Raw genomic sequence first — 12,683 nt, forward strand, 5'->3', positions numbered from 1 at the left:
TGGGGGATCAACAATGAACCCAGGGTAGCCGGCATATTGAAAAAAACAAAACAATCTTATCAAGGCCTTCTTAAGAATGTCTTGTACACCTGGATATCTGGAGTGTGGATTACTGATTCTGGATTTAAAGATTTCTTTAAAGTCACCATTTTTTCACATCGCAGACTTAAGGTACTTGTTGGTACAGAATTATAACTCGGCAGAATTATAAAGCTAACGCTACATGTATACTGTTCGCATTGCCATGGCTCTAAAGAACATGGAAGTGATAAAAGTGCCACAAAAACTTTCTTGAGTACATTTGTAATGTGTTCTGTCGTATATATATATTAATTCAATAGATAGAAAACCACAATTAAGTTGGCATGATAGGATAGTTAAAGAATTTATTATTCCAGTGTTAAATCTAGTTGGAAAATACAGGGAAAATTACTACATGCAGAAACAACCAGAGTTCCACCATGTTTACCAGACGAATTATAAATATTTCTTATATCACCATGAAAAAATGGAGCGGACACTAAATCTTTGATGCAAATGAAACATGCGTATGGATATACTGTGTAAAAATTGTGGATTGAAAAAGGTACATTTTTATTGTCAGATGCGACAGCAACATGCAAATCTTGAGTTTTTTAATCACAGATAATTTTGAAAGACAGTCAATGAATGGCTAGTCAAGTCAGCCAGTACCAGCTGCCTTTCTGGTCCCACCGCAATACCTCCTAGCGATATTATCCTGCTCCCAGTCTTAATGGTCCGGACATACTCGCCGTGACGTGTGAACATCTGTACCCTCCCGTTCCCAGAGTCCGCCACGATGATGCGGCCGATGCTGTCTGTACAGATGCCGCTAGGATACATAAGTTGACCTTCACCTCTTCCCTCACCTCCAAATTTCAGCAGGAAGTTCCCGGACTCGTCATACATGTAGACAGAATGAGTGTCCCAGTCCGTCACGAGGATGTTTCCTTCCCCGTCCACAGTGATGTACCGTGGGCTTGTCATCTCACCTTGTGGATGTCCGAATCTCCGCAGCGGAGAGCCGTCCGGACAAAACACCTGAACTTCACCACCTTCGTTGTCAGTCACCAGGATGTGGTTATTGCGAAGGTCCACCGCAACCCTACGCGGGAATCGCTTACTCTTCTGAAGCTCAAACTGTGCCAAGGCGGTCCCGTCCGTGCTGTACTGTGCGATAAGTTCAGTTGACTCGTGATCATCTTTTCCCACTACTACTAGTGCGCCTTTACCGTTCATAGCCACATCCGATGGTGATATCAAATTATTCTTTGTACCCAATAGGACTGTTGGGAAGTGGCGGAGGTACACCCCCTCTGTGTTGTGGACTTGGACTCGCTTGTTTCCTCGATCAGCTACAAATATCTCGTTACTACACGACACCACAATACCTCGAGGTTCCTTGAATTTACCGGGCTCTGATCCCTTCCCACCGTAAGTGATCCCACCTTGAAAAGAGGCTGCAGTAGCATGACGCGTTGCTCCCTCTGCCCCTGCTACTGTGGATTGCTTGTGCTCGGTTTGTAGTTTCTCTTTTTCATCTCCCGCTCTGTCCGAGCCTGTTATTGCAGTGGTCTCTTCTTTTCCTTTTGCAACAGCGTCCCCTTCTCCCCTTGTTGTGCCCTCGCGTGACTCTTTAGCTACCTCTGTTTTGAAACCCACGTTTGCCTTCCTGAGGTTTTGGATACTCGGGTACTCCAGACTCTCTGCTATCTGCAAATGGAGGGGCAGGGTGTCTGAGAACAGGTTCAGAGCGGACAGGCGGGTCCGGTTCCTTGGCGCCCTCTGCTGCTTGATGCGGGGAATGCATCCTACCTCCATGTCATCGACGGTACGCTGTCTCTTGATATCTGTGACGTAAAATGATTTTGCACGTTGTTAGACCTATATTATATACATATCTCATATTTCTGGGGTATGTATGCAGAATGAAAAATGAATGCAAGGATGGCATGGTCTTGCAAGCGATCAGGCAACAAGTTTCAAGCAATTTTAGATTAAGGGAAGAAAAAAGAACAACCCTACAACAGATTCTCAAACTTTATACATTTTCAGAGGGAGACTCTCAGAGATTCTACTCAAACCACATGAGAATTTTTAAATTCTTTTGATAATATATGTCTATAAGAAGTACATAGAGTTTTTTTTTTAGAAATTGAGCGTTCATGAAGTGCTAATTGATTTCTGAAATGCACATTTTAAAGGCTTAGATTTTGTCAAATGCGTTAGTTTATCTGTGATGACCTAATTCAACATACCGTTGAAAAGCTCCGCCCGAGTGACTTCGATTGGTGCTTCAGCGTCAATCTGCAGTGACTTGACGCCCATGAACACAAGTCTAGGGTCGGAGTTATCCGCCATGAGCCTCAGTACCACTGTGCTCTCCCGCGGTATGGTGTAGTGCATCAGGATGCTCTCGTGTTTCTTGTAACCCCTGAACTTGACCTGTGACCCTCCAGCGCCGGTCAGTGATCTTAGATTGTATTTATGATGATTTACGGTTTCGTTTGTCATGCCTGTTGGGCCGTTAAGGACGACGCGGAGGTCCGATGTTGCGCCTGGAAATATATTAAAAAACAGTGTTCGTTATATATAGTAAAAATGGATTCTTCCGCAAACTAAATAATTGTGACAGGGAGTGACAACATTTTCCAAGTGATGACATAAAACATTGTCATGTTAAACAAGTCAGATTCGCCAGAAACAGTTACTCATTACAACAACTGGATATGAGTTTCGAAACGGTCATGTAGATACGTAAAAATAAAACCTATCTTTATACCCGCTTTTGAAATGAATTTCAGTGGCCTACTATTAGGGGAAAGTTTTGAAAGCTTTTTAAAGTAAATTACACAAAAATCTTCTTAAAGTAAATTACTTTACTCACCATCAGCACTTGCACCATCCGTACTTGTTCCCGGTTGTAGTTCGGGATTCTCCGGAATCTCTCGCTCAGACGATTGGAACGGCCTCACAACGTCCCTAACCAGGTCTGCTCGCCCTATTCTGCGCAAGATCTCTTCAAGAAATTCCAAGTTATAGGGATCTATTTTGTCCAGTTCTATTAGTTTTTGAAAAACGTCAATCGCGTCAGGAAGTCCTTCTGCAACGCCTTTTGGAATCAAGTGGCTACAATACAACTTCAAGAGCCTCGTTTTTTTCTCTGTCAGCTCATCAGATATACGCTGTAAGGTGCTCACGAAATCGAAATGAAATATGTCATCCTCTGTCACCTTTCCTGAAGTCTCCATTCTGAAACGAAGTGACAAACTCTCAGTCAACCAAAAATGAGGACAGTATACTGACTAAATTACACAGTCATATTTACCTGCATACTGTATGCCAGACAATAGATAAGTCTTCATGTAAGTAAAAACACACATTTCTACCGCCCCAAAACAAGGAATTCCAAATCAAATCTGTGGACTGCACCCTTCTGAATCCACAGGAATCAACCTCATTAGAAGACATAAGGACCTTTTCTCTCAATATCACAGTGCTCCTGATGAATAGGTGAATAGGGGGACTTGTTACTGAATAACATCCAGTAGATTTCTAGCGGCGACCAATTTATGAATAATTTATCAGGGCGGCGCCCACGAAATCAAAACTGGTTCTTTCGCTTTCACTTTCAGACAGGCACGTGAGGGCAAAAACAATGAAATACTCTACACCCGTTTTTCGTTGATGACTGCTAAAAGCTGGAAACATTGCAAATATAATTTTCGTATGGCTCCAATTACCATAGTTTTGTGGCACGTGTTTTCAGAGCAGAGCCCGTTATATTCTGGCTATTGGTTGTTGTAGAACGGCACAATAAAAATATCATCACGTCTTAGTTACATAATATTTTATTTGATGACGCAATGAAGCCATAGCTCCCCACTCTTTACGCAAGTTGTAGCACTACGTAATGTGTCGAACGTAGCACTACGTAACGTTTGAACCGTTGTCAACGTTTCACTACATGCAGATATTCCTTAAGATCTGTTTCTGTAATTCATAAAAAATGGTCGCCTAGCCGTGCAACGTTTACAATATTCCTCATCGGTAGTGTAAACTTTTACTACGGAGGAGCGTGATCAAAAACTCACCTGAGTAGAGTAACTTGAAAAATCACACCTTCAGATGGTACGGAAAACGAACAGTCTGGTTTTCCAAATGGACTTAGTAGTCTCAGTTGCCGTTTGTCTGCTGCCGAATGAAACCTGTCTGATACGTATATACGTACGTATACATCATAAATATTTACTCTATATCAATATTTTCTGTTGGGTATTTGCATATCAATGAGTCTGAAAGACAAACTGGTGAGAAATTGCCCACACCTACTTCTGCTTCTACTTGTTTTCAAACAATGATCATCAAGTCATGCAGAAATACCCTCCAGGTGTGGCTATAGATCATGATACAATTGGCGTATGCTATGAATTATTTATTATACGTGTGCTTGGCGACGGGTGTGCGTGTGCGTTCGAGCAAGGTTCGAGGAAATACTGAGCATATATTGTTTATTATAAAACTGCCGTCTAAAATCGTTTCCTCATCTACCAACTCCTTCATCTACTGTCATAGAAATAATAAACCATCAGGTGTTCTATGTAAATTTTTGAAAACTTATATAACAAACCGTTACAGTCCACTAGCCACTAGTGATCACTAGTTGCTGTTCCTGTGCATCTCCCTGCTAAGTAATAACAGTAAATGTCAATATCGGTCAGATTTCCTCTCAGGAAATTACATTGGATGCCTTTGAATACCGACAGCTGTTCGGCCGTCCGACATAACGCTACTACATCTACAGTAAACGAAACGGCTAGCACAAACAGCCCAATATCTGCTTGAAAAACCGCTATTACCGCACACCTATAAAGGCCGACGAAATTGACCTGTTCAACAAGTCCATCAAAATAGGAGTGTCTTGTGAACTATTACATGACCCATGAAAACTGCTACGGTATAAAGAGAACAACGTGCATCATATCGCGCATACTATCAGACGACATACCAAACTACATAACAATGCAACAAATAGATCGTGAGTTACAGCTGCGAACATACAGACACGACTTATGCCAATACTCCGAGGAGGTCACTGGCATTCACAATTACAACGCAGTCTCCATTTGAATGGCTTCAGGTGGGAGCAGTGCACGTCTCAGTTGCGTCAGTCTCTTTTCTATCCCTTCTGGAGTCGGTCTTGTAGCAGGAACGTCGCGCCAACACGCCCTCATCAGTCGGTACAGGTCCTCCGGACACTCCGGCGGCCTGTTCATCCTTATCCCTTGCCTCAGGACCCCTACCATCTGGAGAAAAGTGAGCTGCATTCTGCCATCGTAGCACGGATCTTGTCCCAGCGTGGCGATCTCCCACAGCAGCACGCCGAAGGACCAGACGTCACTCTGACAGGTGTACTCGCCGGTCTCGATGGACTCCAGCGCCATCCACTTCAGCGGCAGGAGTTCGTCAAGGCCTGGCCGGTTGGCTCGTACATACTGAGTGGTGGCGTACACATCTCTGGCCAGACCAAAATCAGCCAACTTGGCCACGTCATCGGCAGTGATGAGGACGTTACGAGCGGCCACGTCACGATGGGCGATTCTCAGGCGCTCTAACTCTTGCAGAGCTCGTGCTATATGAACTGCGTATCCTAGAAGATTTTCAAGTTGGTACTCCTGATTGTTGTTCTTTATCCCTCGTAAGAAGCCTAAGAGATCGCCTTTCGGGGCATATTCTAGAAGGATGTACTTCTCCGCAGACTTGGTGATGAGCCCCACAAGTCGAACGATGTTGGACTCATTGCGATCGTTGTCGTCTTGTCCCTGCACTTGGTGCACGGCTACCAGTATGGCTGCTTCCCTGTAGAAGTCACGATAGGACTGCGCGTCCTCCATGCGAACTGCTTTGGCGGCGACGTCTAGCTGTCCCGCAGCCGTGCGTAGCTGTGCCCTTCTGACTTTCCCAAACATTCCTTCCCCTATCAGGGGACCAGGAGTGAGATGGCGGGCCTTCTTCTCCCAACGCCCGAGCCAGCCCGGCTGTAGAGTCTGTGCTAGGTCCTGCTCCATTCTCCTCAGCTCGAAAAGTATCTTTTCTTCCTCGCCTGTTTCAGGCACGGAGCAAGCCAGAAATCCTGTTTTAAAGAGTATGGCCATCACTATGGCAACCAGCAGGACTAAGGAGCCTAGCGGGATCAGGATTTCCAGCAATGGTTGATCTCTGGTTGTCTGCAATTGGTCACAGTACCGTCCCGTCCACGGTGTTACACATGTGCAGCTACCGTCAACGCTGTTGCATGTGGCGTTGTTCTTACAAACACAACGCTGCTGGCATCTCCACCCGAAACGACCGCTTGGACACGGTTTGCCGCAGTCGTTTCCGTACCAGCCGTCGGTGCAGTTACACCTGCCTCCGCTAGGACTGCAGCTTGCATTATTCTGGCAGCTGCAGTATTTTGTACAGTCTTTACCGTACGTACCACGGGGGCATTTTGTCTGACACCTGGTTCCCGTCCATCCCGGCGGACAGACACAACCGGCCCTCCGGTCACAGCTGGCACCTTGCAGGCAATCACACACTTCATCACAATCGGCCCCCTTGTGGTTCGGTGGGCAATGCACATCAAGAACCATTGTTGCATTTAGAGCAAGTCCATCTTTGTCAAGAACCATGCAAATGTAATGTCCACTATCTTCAAGTTGTATGTTTGCGACAAGTACAGTCATGTGGTTCTCGCCACTAACCAGTTTCATTGAACCATTTGGAAATCGCAGAGACATGACCTTGGTATCAATGTTGTGTGCCCTACAATGTAAAGCCACTTTGCGGGAAGTGTAGATTTTCCGAGGGTCGCTAGGTGTCGTGGTTATCGAAACGTCTGGCTTGGGAATGTCACAGGCCACACCTTTCCAGCCGGGGGCACATCTACAGGCGCCGTTAAACCCGTGGCAACGGGCGCCGTTCTTACAGATACAGTTCTTATTACAGAAGAAGCCGTATTTTCCAACAGGGCAACCTATGGGGCGTACTTCTATATCTACATATTCAACGCTTGATATTTCTATCCTGGCGTTGCCGTGCCATACCCTGACTGGAGAATGTAGAGATGTTGTAAAGTTGCAGGAATAATACGAATATAGCTTCGCTTCCTTCCCTGAAAAAGTGCACTTGGATAATATAAAATACCTGATATTCTCGTCGTCTACGATAGTGTTAGGAACAAAGTTTTTTAATTTCTTAAGTCTTGATTCGTCGTCGCGTGATGTCCAAAACAACTCAACTATGAAATCGTGATTATCAGACCCTGCACTACATGTCATTTGACGTATGCCGTTATCGTATATATCTTTCAATAAAATGGCATCATCAGCCCAAGTTGAGTATGTAGCTAAACGGAAAGTACAGTCACTGTTGTTTGTGTCAGCCCTCCAAGGATCATAGGTAGTACCGTGCAAGAATATGAAGTCATCCTTCACATGCTTCCTCGTGTACAAGATATCACCATTTGTGGTCAGCCCTTCCCCACTTAACGTAAAACTAAAGAGTAAATCTGATACGCCACGTTTAGCTTTGGTAGGTGTTTCGCACGTTTCGTTGTACACAGGAGGGTAGCCCACAACGTCAGTCAACTGCACCTCGACACTTGTGTTGTACAATCCCCTGCGAATGTTGAGCAGATATGCCGACTCTACAAACCAGTCCAGAGGGTTGGCGACCAGAATGGTGCAGTTTTCGGTCACGTCGAAGCGAAAATGTGGATCCCCGTCCATTTTGGTACACGGAAGTTCCGCTTTGTCTCCAATTTGGGTCCTAGGTAGGGTGAATATGGCCTGTCCGACAGCCGCGTTTTCTGGTACGGAGACTCGAAACTCTTCTGTTGTAGCTGTGGTCTGGTGAGTTAATATCAGGTAAATAACAATCATGAGAGGCGTCGTCTGTAGGTAGTGCACCGCCATGATTCTGTCGTGAACGAAACACAATTTGAAGAAGAAACGTCTATACGTTTGGTACCATGCATATGCCAAGTTGTCACCCCTTGAAGGCAACTGCCTTCGTCCTTTGACCTTAATTGTTACGTTGTATAGCTGGTTTTGCAACTTCATGCCTGATTGACTGCTTGCAATCATGAGTTGTTCATTATATGTTGTTAAGGCCGCAGCAAGTCATTTTTATAGATGACGTCGCATCAGCGCGTGCATCAATTTTTGTCTGATTTAAAAAGACTGTGACGGTGGTCAACTTACCGAAAATGGGCAGATATGTCGTAAACGTCTGTCGGGTAAGTTAACATCGGGGATCCAGCAAATTTGAGACACAATTGCTTGCGTTTGATGCCAAGTGTTTGCACATCGCATATGAATACCAGTGTAGTAGCTGCCCATGATGGTACGTCAACCCGTTTGCTAAATTGTTTTATTTTCAACCTGGTTAATCGAGGGATATACACATCTACAAAGATAATACTATAAACTACTCAGACATACTGTTTCTCAGAGTTACCAGTGGAATCGTATTTTACGTATAGCCACAGAACAAATAAATGGCATCATCCAACGAATGTTACATATTTTGAGCAAAGTAAAATACTTTTTTTTCCTAGTTAAAAATAAGTAGCCTTTGGAAATGTAACAGTAATATCCTGAGTCTACTGAGCATTCTTGAGATCTAATCTAACATGATAGAGCATCACAACACAATGGGCACGTGCACTATGAAGGCGTAACAAGTGTTAATTGGTCATACATGAAGTTGTATCACTTGGCGGAGTGGCCAAGGTGTATCGTGCCGACAAAATTAAAACAATTTGATAGAATCATAACAAACGCCTCAAGCATGAAATGACAACGAAAAATGTTCTAAGTAACGGGAGTGGATGCCAATATCAGACAAATTTGCATTAGTTGAAACACCGATAGCTCTTCAGCCATCCGCCATGACGCTACTACCGACAAAAAATAGCTGGCACAAACCACCCAATATCTGCTTGGAAAATCGCTATTATCGCACACCCACAAGGGCCGACAAAACTATTAACCTGTTCCATGCGTCCATCAAAATAGGGGTGTTTTGTGAAATATGATATGACCTCTAACATTGCTACGGTAAAATAATGTGCATCATACATTGTATATATCGCACATGATAGCAGACGAGCGACATGCCAAACTACATACCAATGCATCAAAGGGATCGTGAGTAACAGTTGCGAACGTACAGATACAAACACAACTTTTCCAGTACTCTGCGGAGGTCACTGACCTCATTCATGGAGTCACAACAGTTCGCATTTTAAAGTTTTTCTTTCAAGTGATGTTCACAATGATTACAAGGCTGTCTCCATTTGAATGGCTTCATGTGGGAGCAGTGCGCGTCTTAGTTGCATCAGTCTCTTTTCTATCCCTTCTGGAGTCGGTCTTGCATCAGGAACGTCGCGCCAACACGCCCTCATCAGTCGGTACAGGTCCTCCGGACACTCCGGCGGCCTATTCATCCTTGTTCCTTGCCTCAGAATTCCTACCATCTGGAGAAAAAGTGAGCTGCATTCTGCCATCGTAACACGGATCTTGTCCCAGCGTGGCGATCTCCCACAGCAGCACGCCGAAGGACCAGACGTCACTCTGACAGGTGTACTCGCCGGTCTCGATGGACTCCAGCGCCATCCACTTCAGCGGCAGGAGTTCGTCAAGGCCTGGGCGGTTGGCTCGTACATACTGAGTGGTGGCGTACACATCTCTGGCCAGACCAAAATCAGCCAACTTGGCCACGTCATCAGCAGTGATGAGGACGTTACGAGCGGCCACGTCACGATGGGCGATTCTCAGGCGCTCCAGCTCTTGCAGAGCTCGTGCTATATGAACTGCGTATAATAGAAGATTTTCAAGTTGGTACTCCTGATTATGGTTCTTTATCCCTCGTAAGAAGCCCAAGAGATCTCCTTTTTGGGCATATTCCAGAAGGATGTACTTCTCCGCAGACTTGGTGATGAGCCCCACAAGTCGAACGATGTTGGACTCATTGCGATCGTTATCGTCTTGTCCCTGCACTTGGTGCACGGCTACCAGTATGGCTGCTTCCCTGTAGAAGTCTCGATATGACTGCGCGTCCTCCATGCGAACTGCTTTGGCGGCGACGTCTAGCCGCCCTCCAGCCGTGCGTAGCTGTGCCTTTCTGACTTTCCCAAACATTCCTTCCCCTATCAGGGGACCAGGAGTGAGATGGCGGGCCTTCTTCTCCCAACGCCCGAGCCAGCCCGGCTGTAGAGTCTGTGCTAGGTCCTGCTCCATTCTCCTCAGCTCGAAAAGTATCTTTTCTTCCTCGCCTGTTTCAGGCACGGAGCAAGCCAGAAATCCTGTTTTGAAGAGTATGGTCGTCACTATGGCAACCAACAGGACTAAAGAGCCTAGCGGGATCAGGATTTCCAGCAATGGTTGATCTGTGCTTGTCTGCAATTGGTCACAGTACCGTCCCGTCCACGGTGTTACACATGTGCAGCTACCGTCCACGTTGTTGCATGTGGCGTTGTTCTTACAAACACAAGGCTGCTGGCATCTCCACCCAAAAGACCGCTCGGGCACGGCTTGCCGCAGTTGTTTCCGTACCAGCCGTCGGTGCAGTTACACCTGCCTCCGCTAGGACTGCAGCTCGCCTCATTCTGGCAGCTGCAGCGTTTTGTACAGTCTTTACCGTACGTTCCACGGGGACATTTTGTCTGACACCTGGTTCCCGTCCATCCCGGCGGACAGACACATCCTGCCATCCGGTCACAGCTGGCACCTTGCAGGCAATCACACACTTCATCACAATCGGCCCCCTTGCGGTCCGGTGGGCAATGAACATCAAGAACCATTGTTGCATTTAGAGTGAGTCCATCTTTGTCAAGAACCATGCAAATGTAATGTCCACTATCTTCAAGTTGTATGTTTGCGACAAGTACAGTCATGTGGTTCTCACCACTAACCAGTTTCATTGAACCATTTGGAAATCGCAGAGACATGACTTTGGTATCAATGTTGTGTGACCTACAATGTAAAGCCACATTGCGGGAAGTGTAGATTTCCCGAGGGTCTCTAGGTGTCGTGGTCATCGAAACGTCTGGCTTGGGAATGTCACAGGCCACTCCTTTCCAGCCGGGGGCACATTTGCAGGCGCCGTTAAACCCGTGGCAGCGGGCGCCGTTCTTACAGATACAGTTCTTATTACAGAACAAGCCGTATTTTCCAACAGGGCAGCCCATGGGGCGTACTTCTATATCTATATATTCAACGCTTGCTATTTCTATCCTGGCGTCGCTGTTGAGGGACCTGACTGGAGGATGTAGTAGAAATGTAGGAATGTTGCAGGAATATAACTTGGCTTCTTTTGCAGGAAAAATGCACGTGGATAATATGAAATACTTGATATTCTCGTCGTCTACGATTTTGTTAGGAACAAACTTTTTTAATTTCTGAATTCGTCTTGTTTCGTCCTCGTGATTATGATGTGCATCAAACAACTCAGCTAATAAGTCAGGGTTATCAGACCCCACACTACATATCATTTGACGTATGCCGTTCTCATATATATCTTTGAACATAATGACATCATCAGCATAAGTTAAGTATGCAGCTAAATGGAAAGTACAGTCACTGTTGTTTGTGTTAGCCCTCCAAGGATCATAGGTTTTGCCCGTGAAGACGATATCCTTCAGACGCTCCCTTGTGTACAGAACATCACCGTTTGTGGTCAACACTTGCGTACTGAACGTAAAACTAAAGAGTAAATCTGATACTCGACCTTTAGGATTGGTAGGAGTTTCGCATGAGTCGTTGTACACAGGAGGGTAGCCCATAACGTCAGTCAACTGCACCTCGACACTGGTGCTATACAATCCCCTGTGAATGTTGAGCAGATATGTCGACTCTACAGACCAGTCCAGAGGTTGGGCGACCAGAATGGTGCAGTTTTCGGTCACGTTGAAGCGAAAATGCGGATCCCCGTCCATTTTGGTACACGGAAGTTCCGCTTTGTCTCCAAGTTGGGTAATAGGTACGGTAAATATGGCCTGTCCGACAGCCACGTTTTCTGGTACGGAGACTCGAAACTCTTCTGTTGTAGCTGTGGTCTGGTGAGTTAATATCAGGTAAATAACAATCATGACAGGCGTCGTCTGTAGGTAGTGCACCGCCATGATTCTGTCGTGAAGGAAAAACAATTTGAAGAAGAAACGTCTATATGTTTGGTACCATGCATATGCCAAGTTGTCACCCCCGAAGGCAACTGTCTTCGTCCTTTGACCTTAATTGTTACGTAGTACAGCTGGTTTTGCAACTTCATGCCTGAATGACTGCTTGAGTTGTTCAGTATTTGCCGTAAAGGTCACAGCAAGTTTTTTTATGGATGACATAAGCGCGTTCATCAATTTTTGCCCTCTGACGGTGATTATCATACCGAAAATGGGCAGATATGTCGTTAACGTCCGTCGGCTAAGTTACCATCGGAGATACAGCAAACTTGCGTATTCGCGTTGGTGGCAAGTGTTAACACATTGTATATGAATACTCAGTGAAGTAGTTGCCCATGATGGTACGAAAACCCGTTTTGCTAACATTGTTTTATTTTTCAACATAGTTAATCCAGGGATTAACACATCTACAAGGAAAAATAATACTGTTAACTACTCAAGC

The 12,683-nt window shown here is 45.5% G+C and overlaps 1 protein-coding gene and 2 pseudogenes across 1 annotated transcript; all 3 read right to left on the reverse strand.

The window, feature by feature from the left end:
- Nucleotides 1–639: 639 nt before the first annotated feature.
- Nucleotides 640–3,272, reverse strand: LOC109485833. The gene is made up of 3 exons (XM_019789508.1): nucleotides 2,909–3,272; nucleotides 2,280–2,579; nucleotides 640–1,871 (listed from the first exon to the last, which is right to left on the reverse strand). The coding sequence occupies exons 1-3, from the start codon at nucleotides 3,270–3,272 to the stop codon at nucleotides 640–642; spliced, it is 1,896 nt and encodes a 631-aa protein (XP_019645067.1).
- A 1,574-nt stretch (nucleotides 3,273–4,846) lies between these two features.
- Nucleotides 4,847–6,604, reverse strand: LOC109485834 (annotated as a pseudogene).
- Nucleotides 6,605–8,727: 2,123 nt separating this feature from the next.
- LOC109485835 lies at nucleotides 8,728–11,929 on the reverse strand (annotated as a pseudogene).
- Nucleotides 11,930–12,683: the final 754 nt, after the last annotated feature.

Source organism: Branchiostoma belcheri, unplaced genomic scaffold (assembly GCF_001625305.1).
Source record: "Branchiostoma belcheri isolate BF01 breed outbred unplaced genomic scaffold, Haploidv18h27 scaffold781, whole genome shotgun sequence".
Classification (NCBI taxonomy): Eukaryota; Metazoa; Chordata; class Leptocardii; order Amphioxiformes; family Branchiostomatidae; genus Branchiostoma; species Branchiostoma belcheri.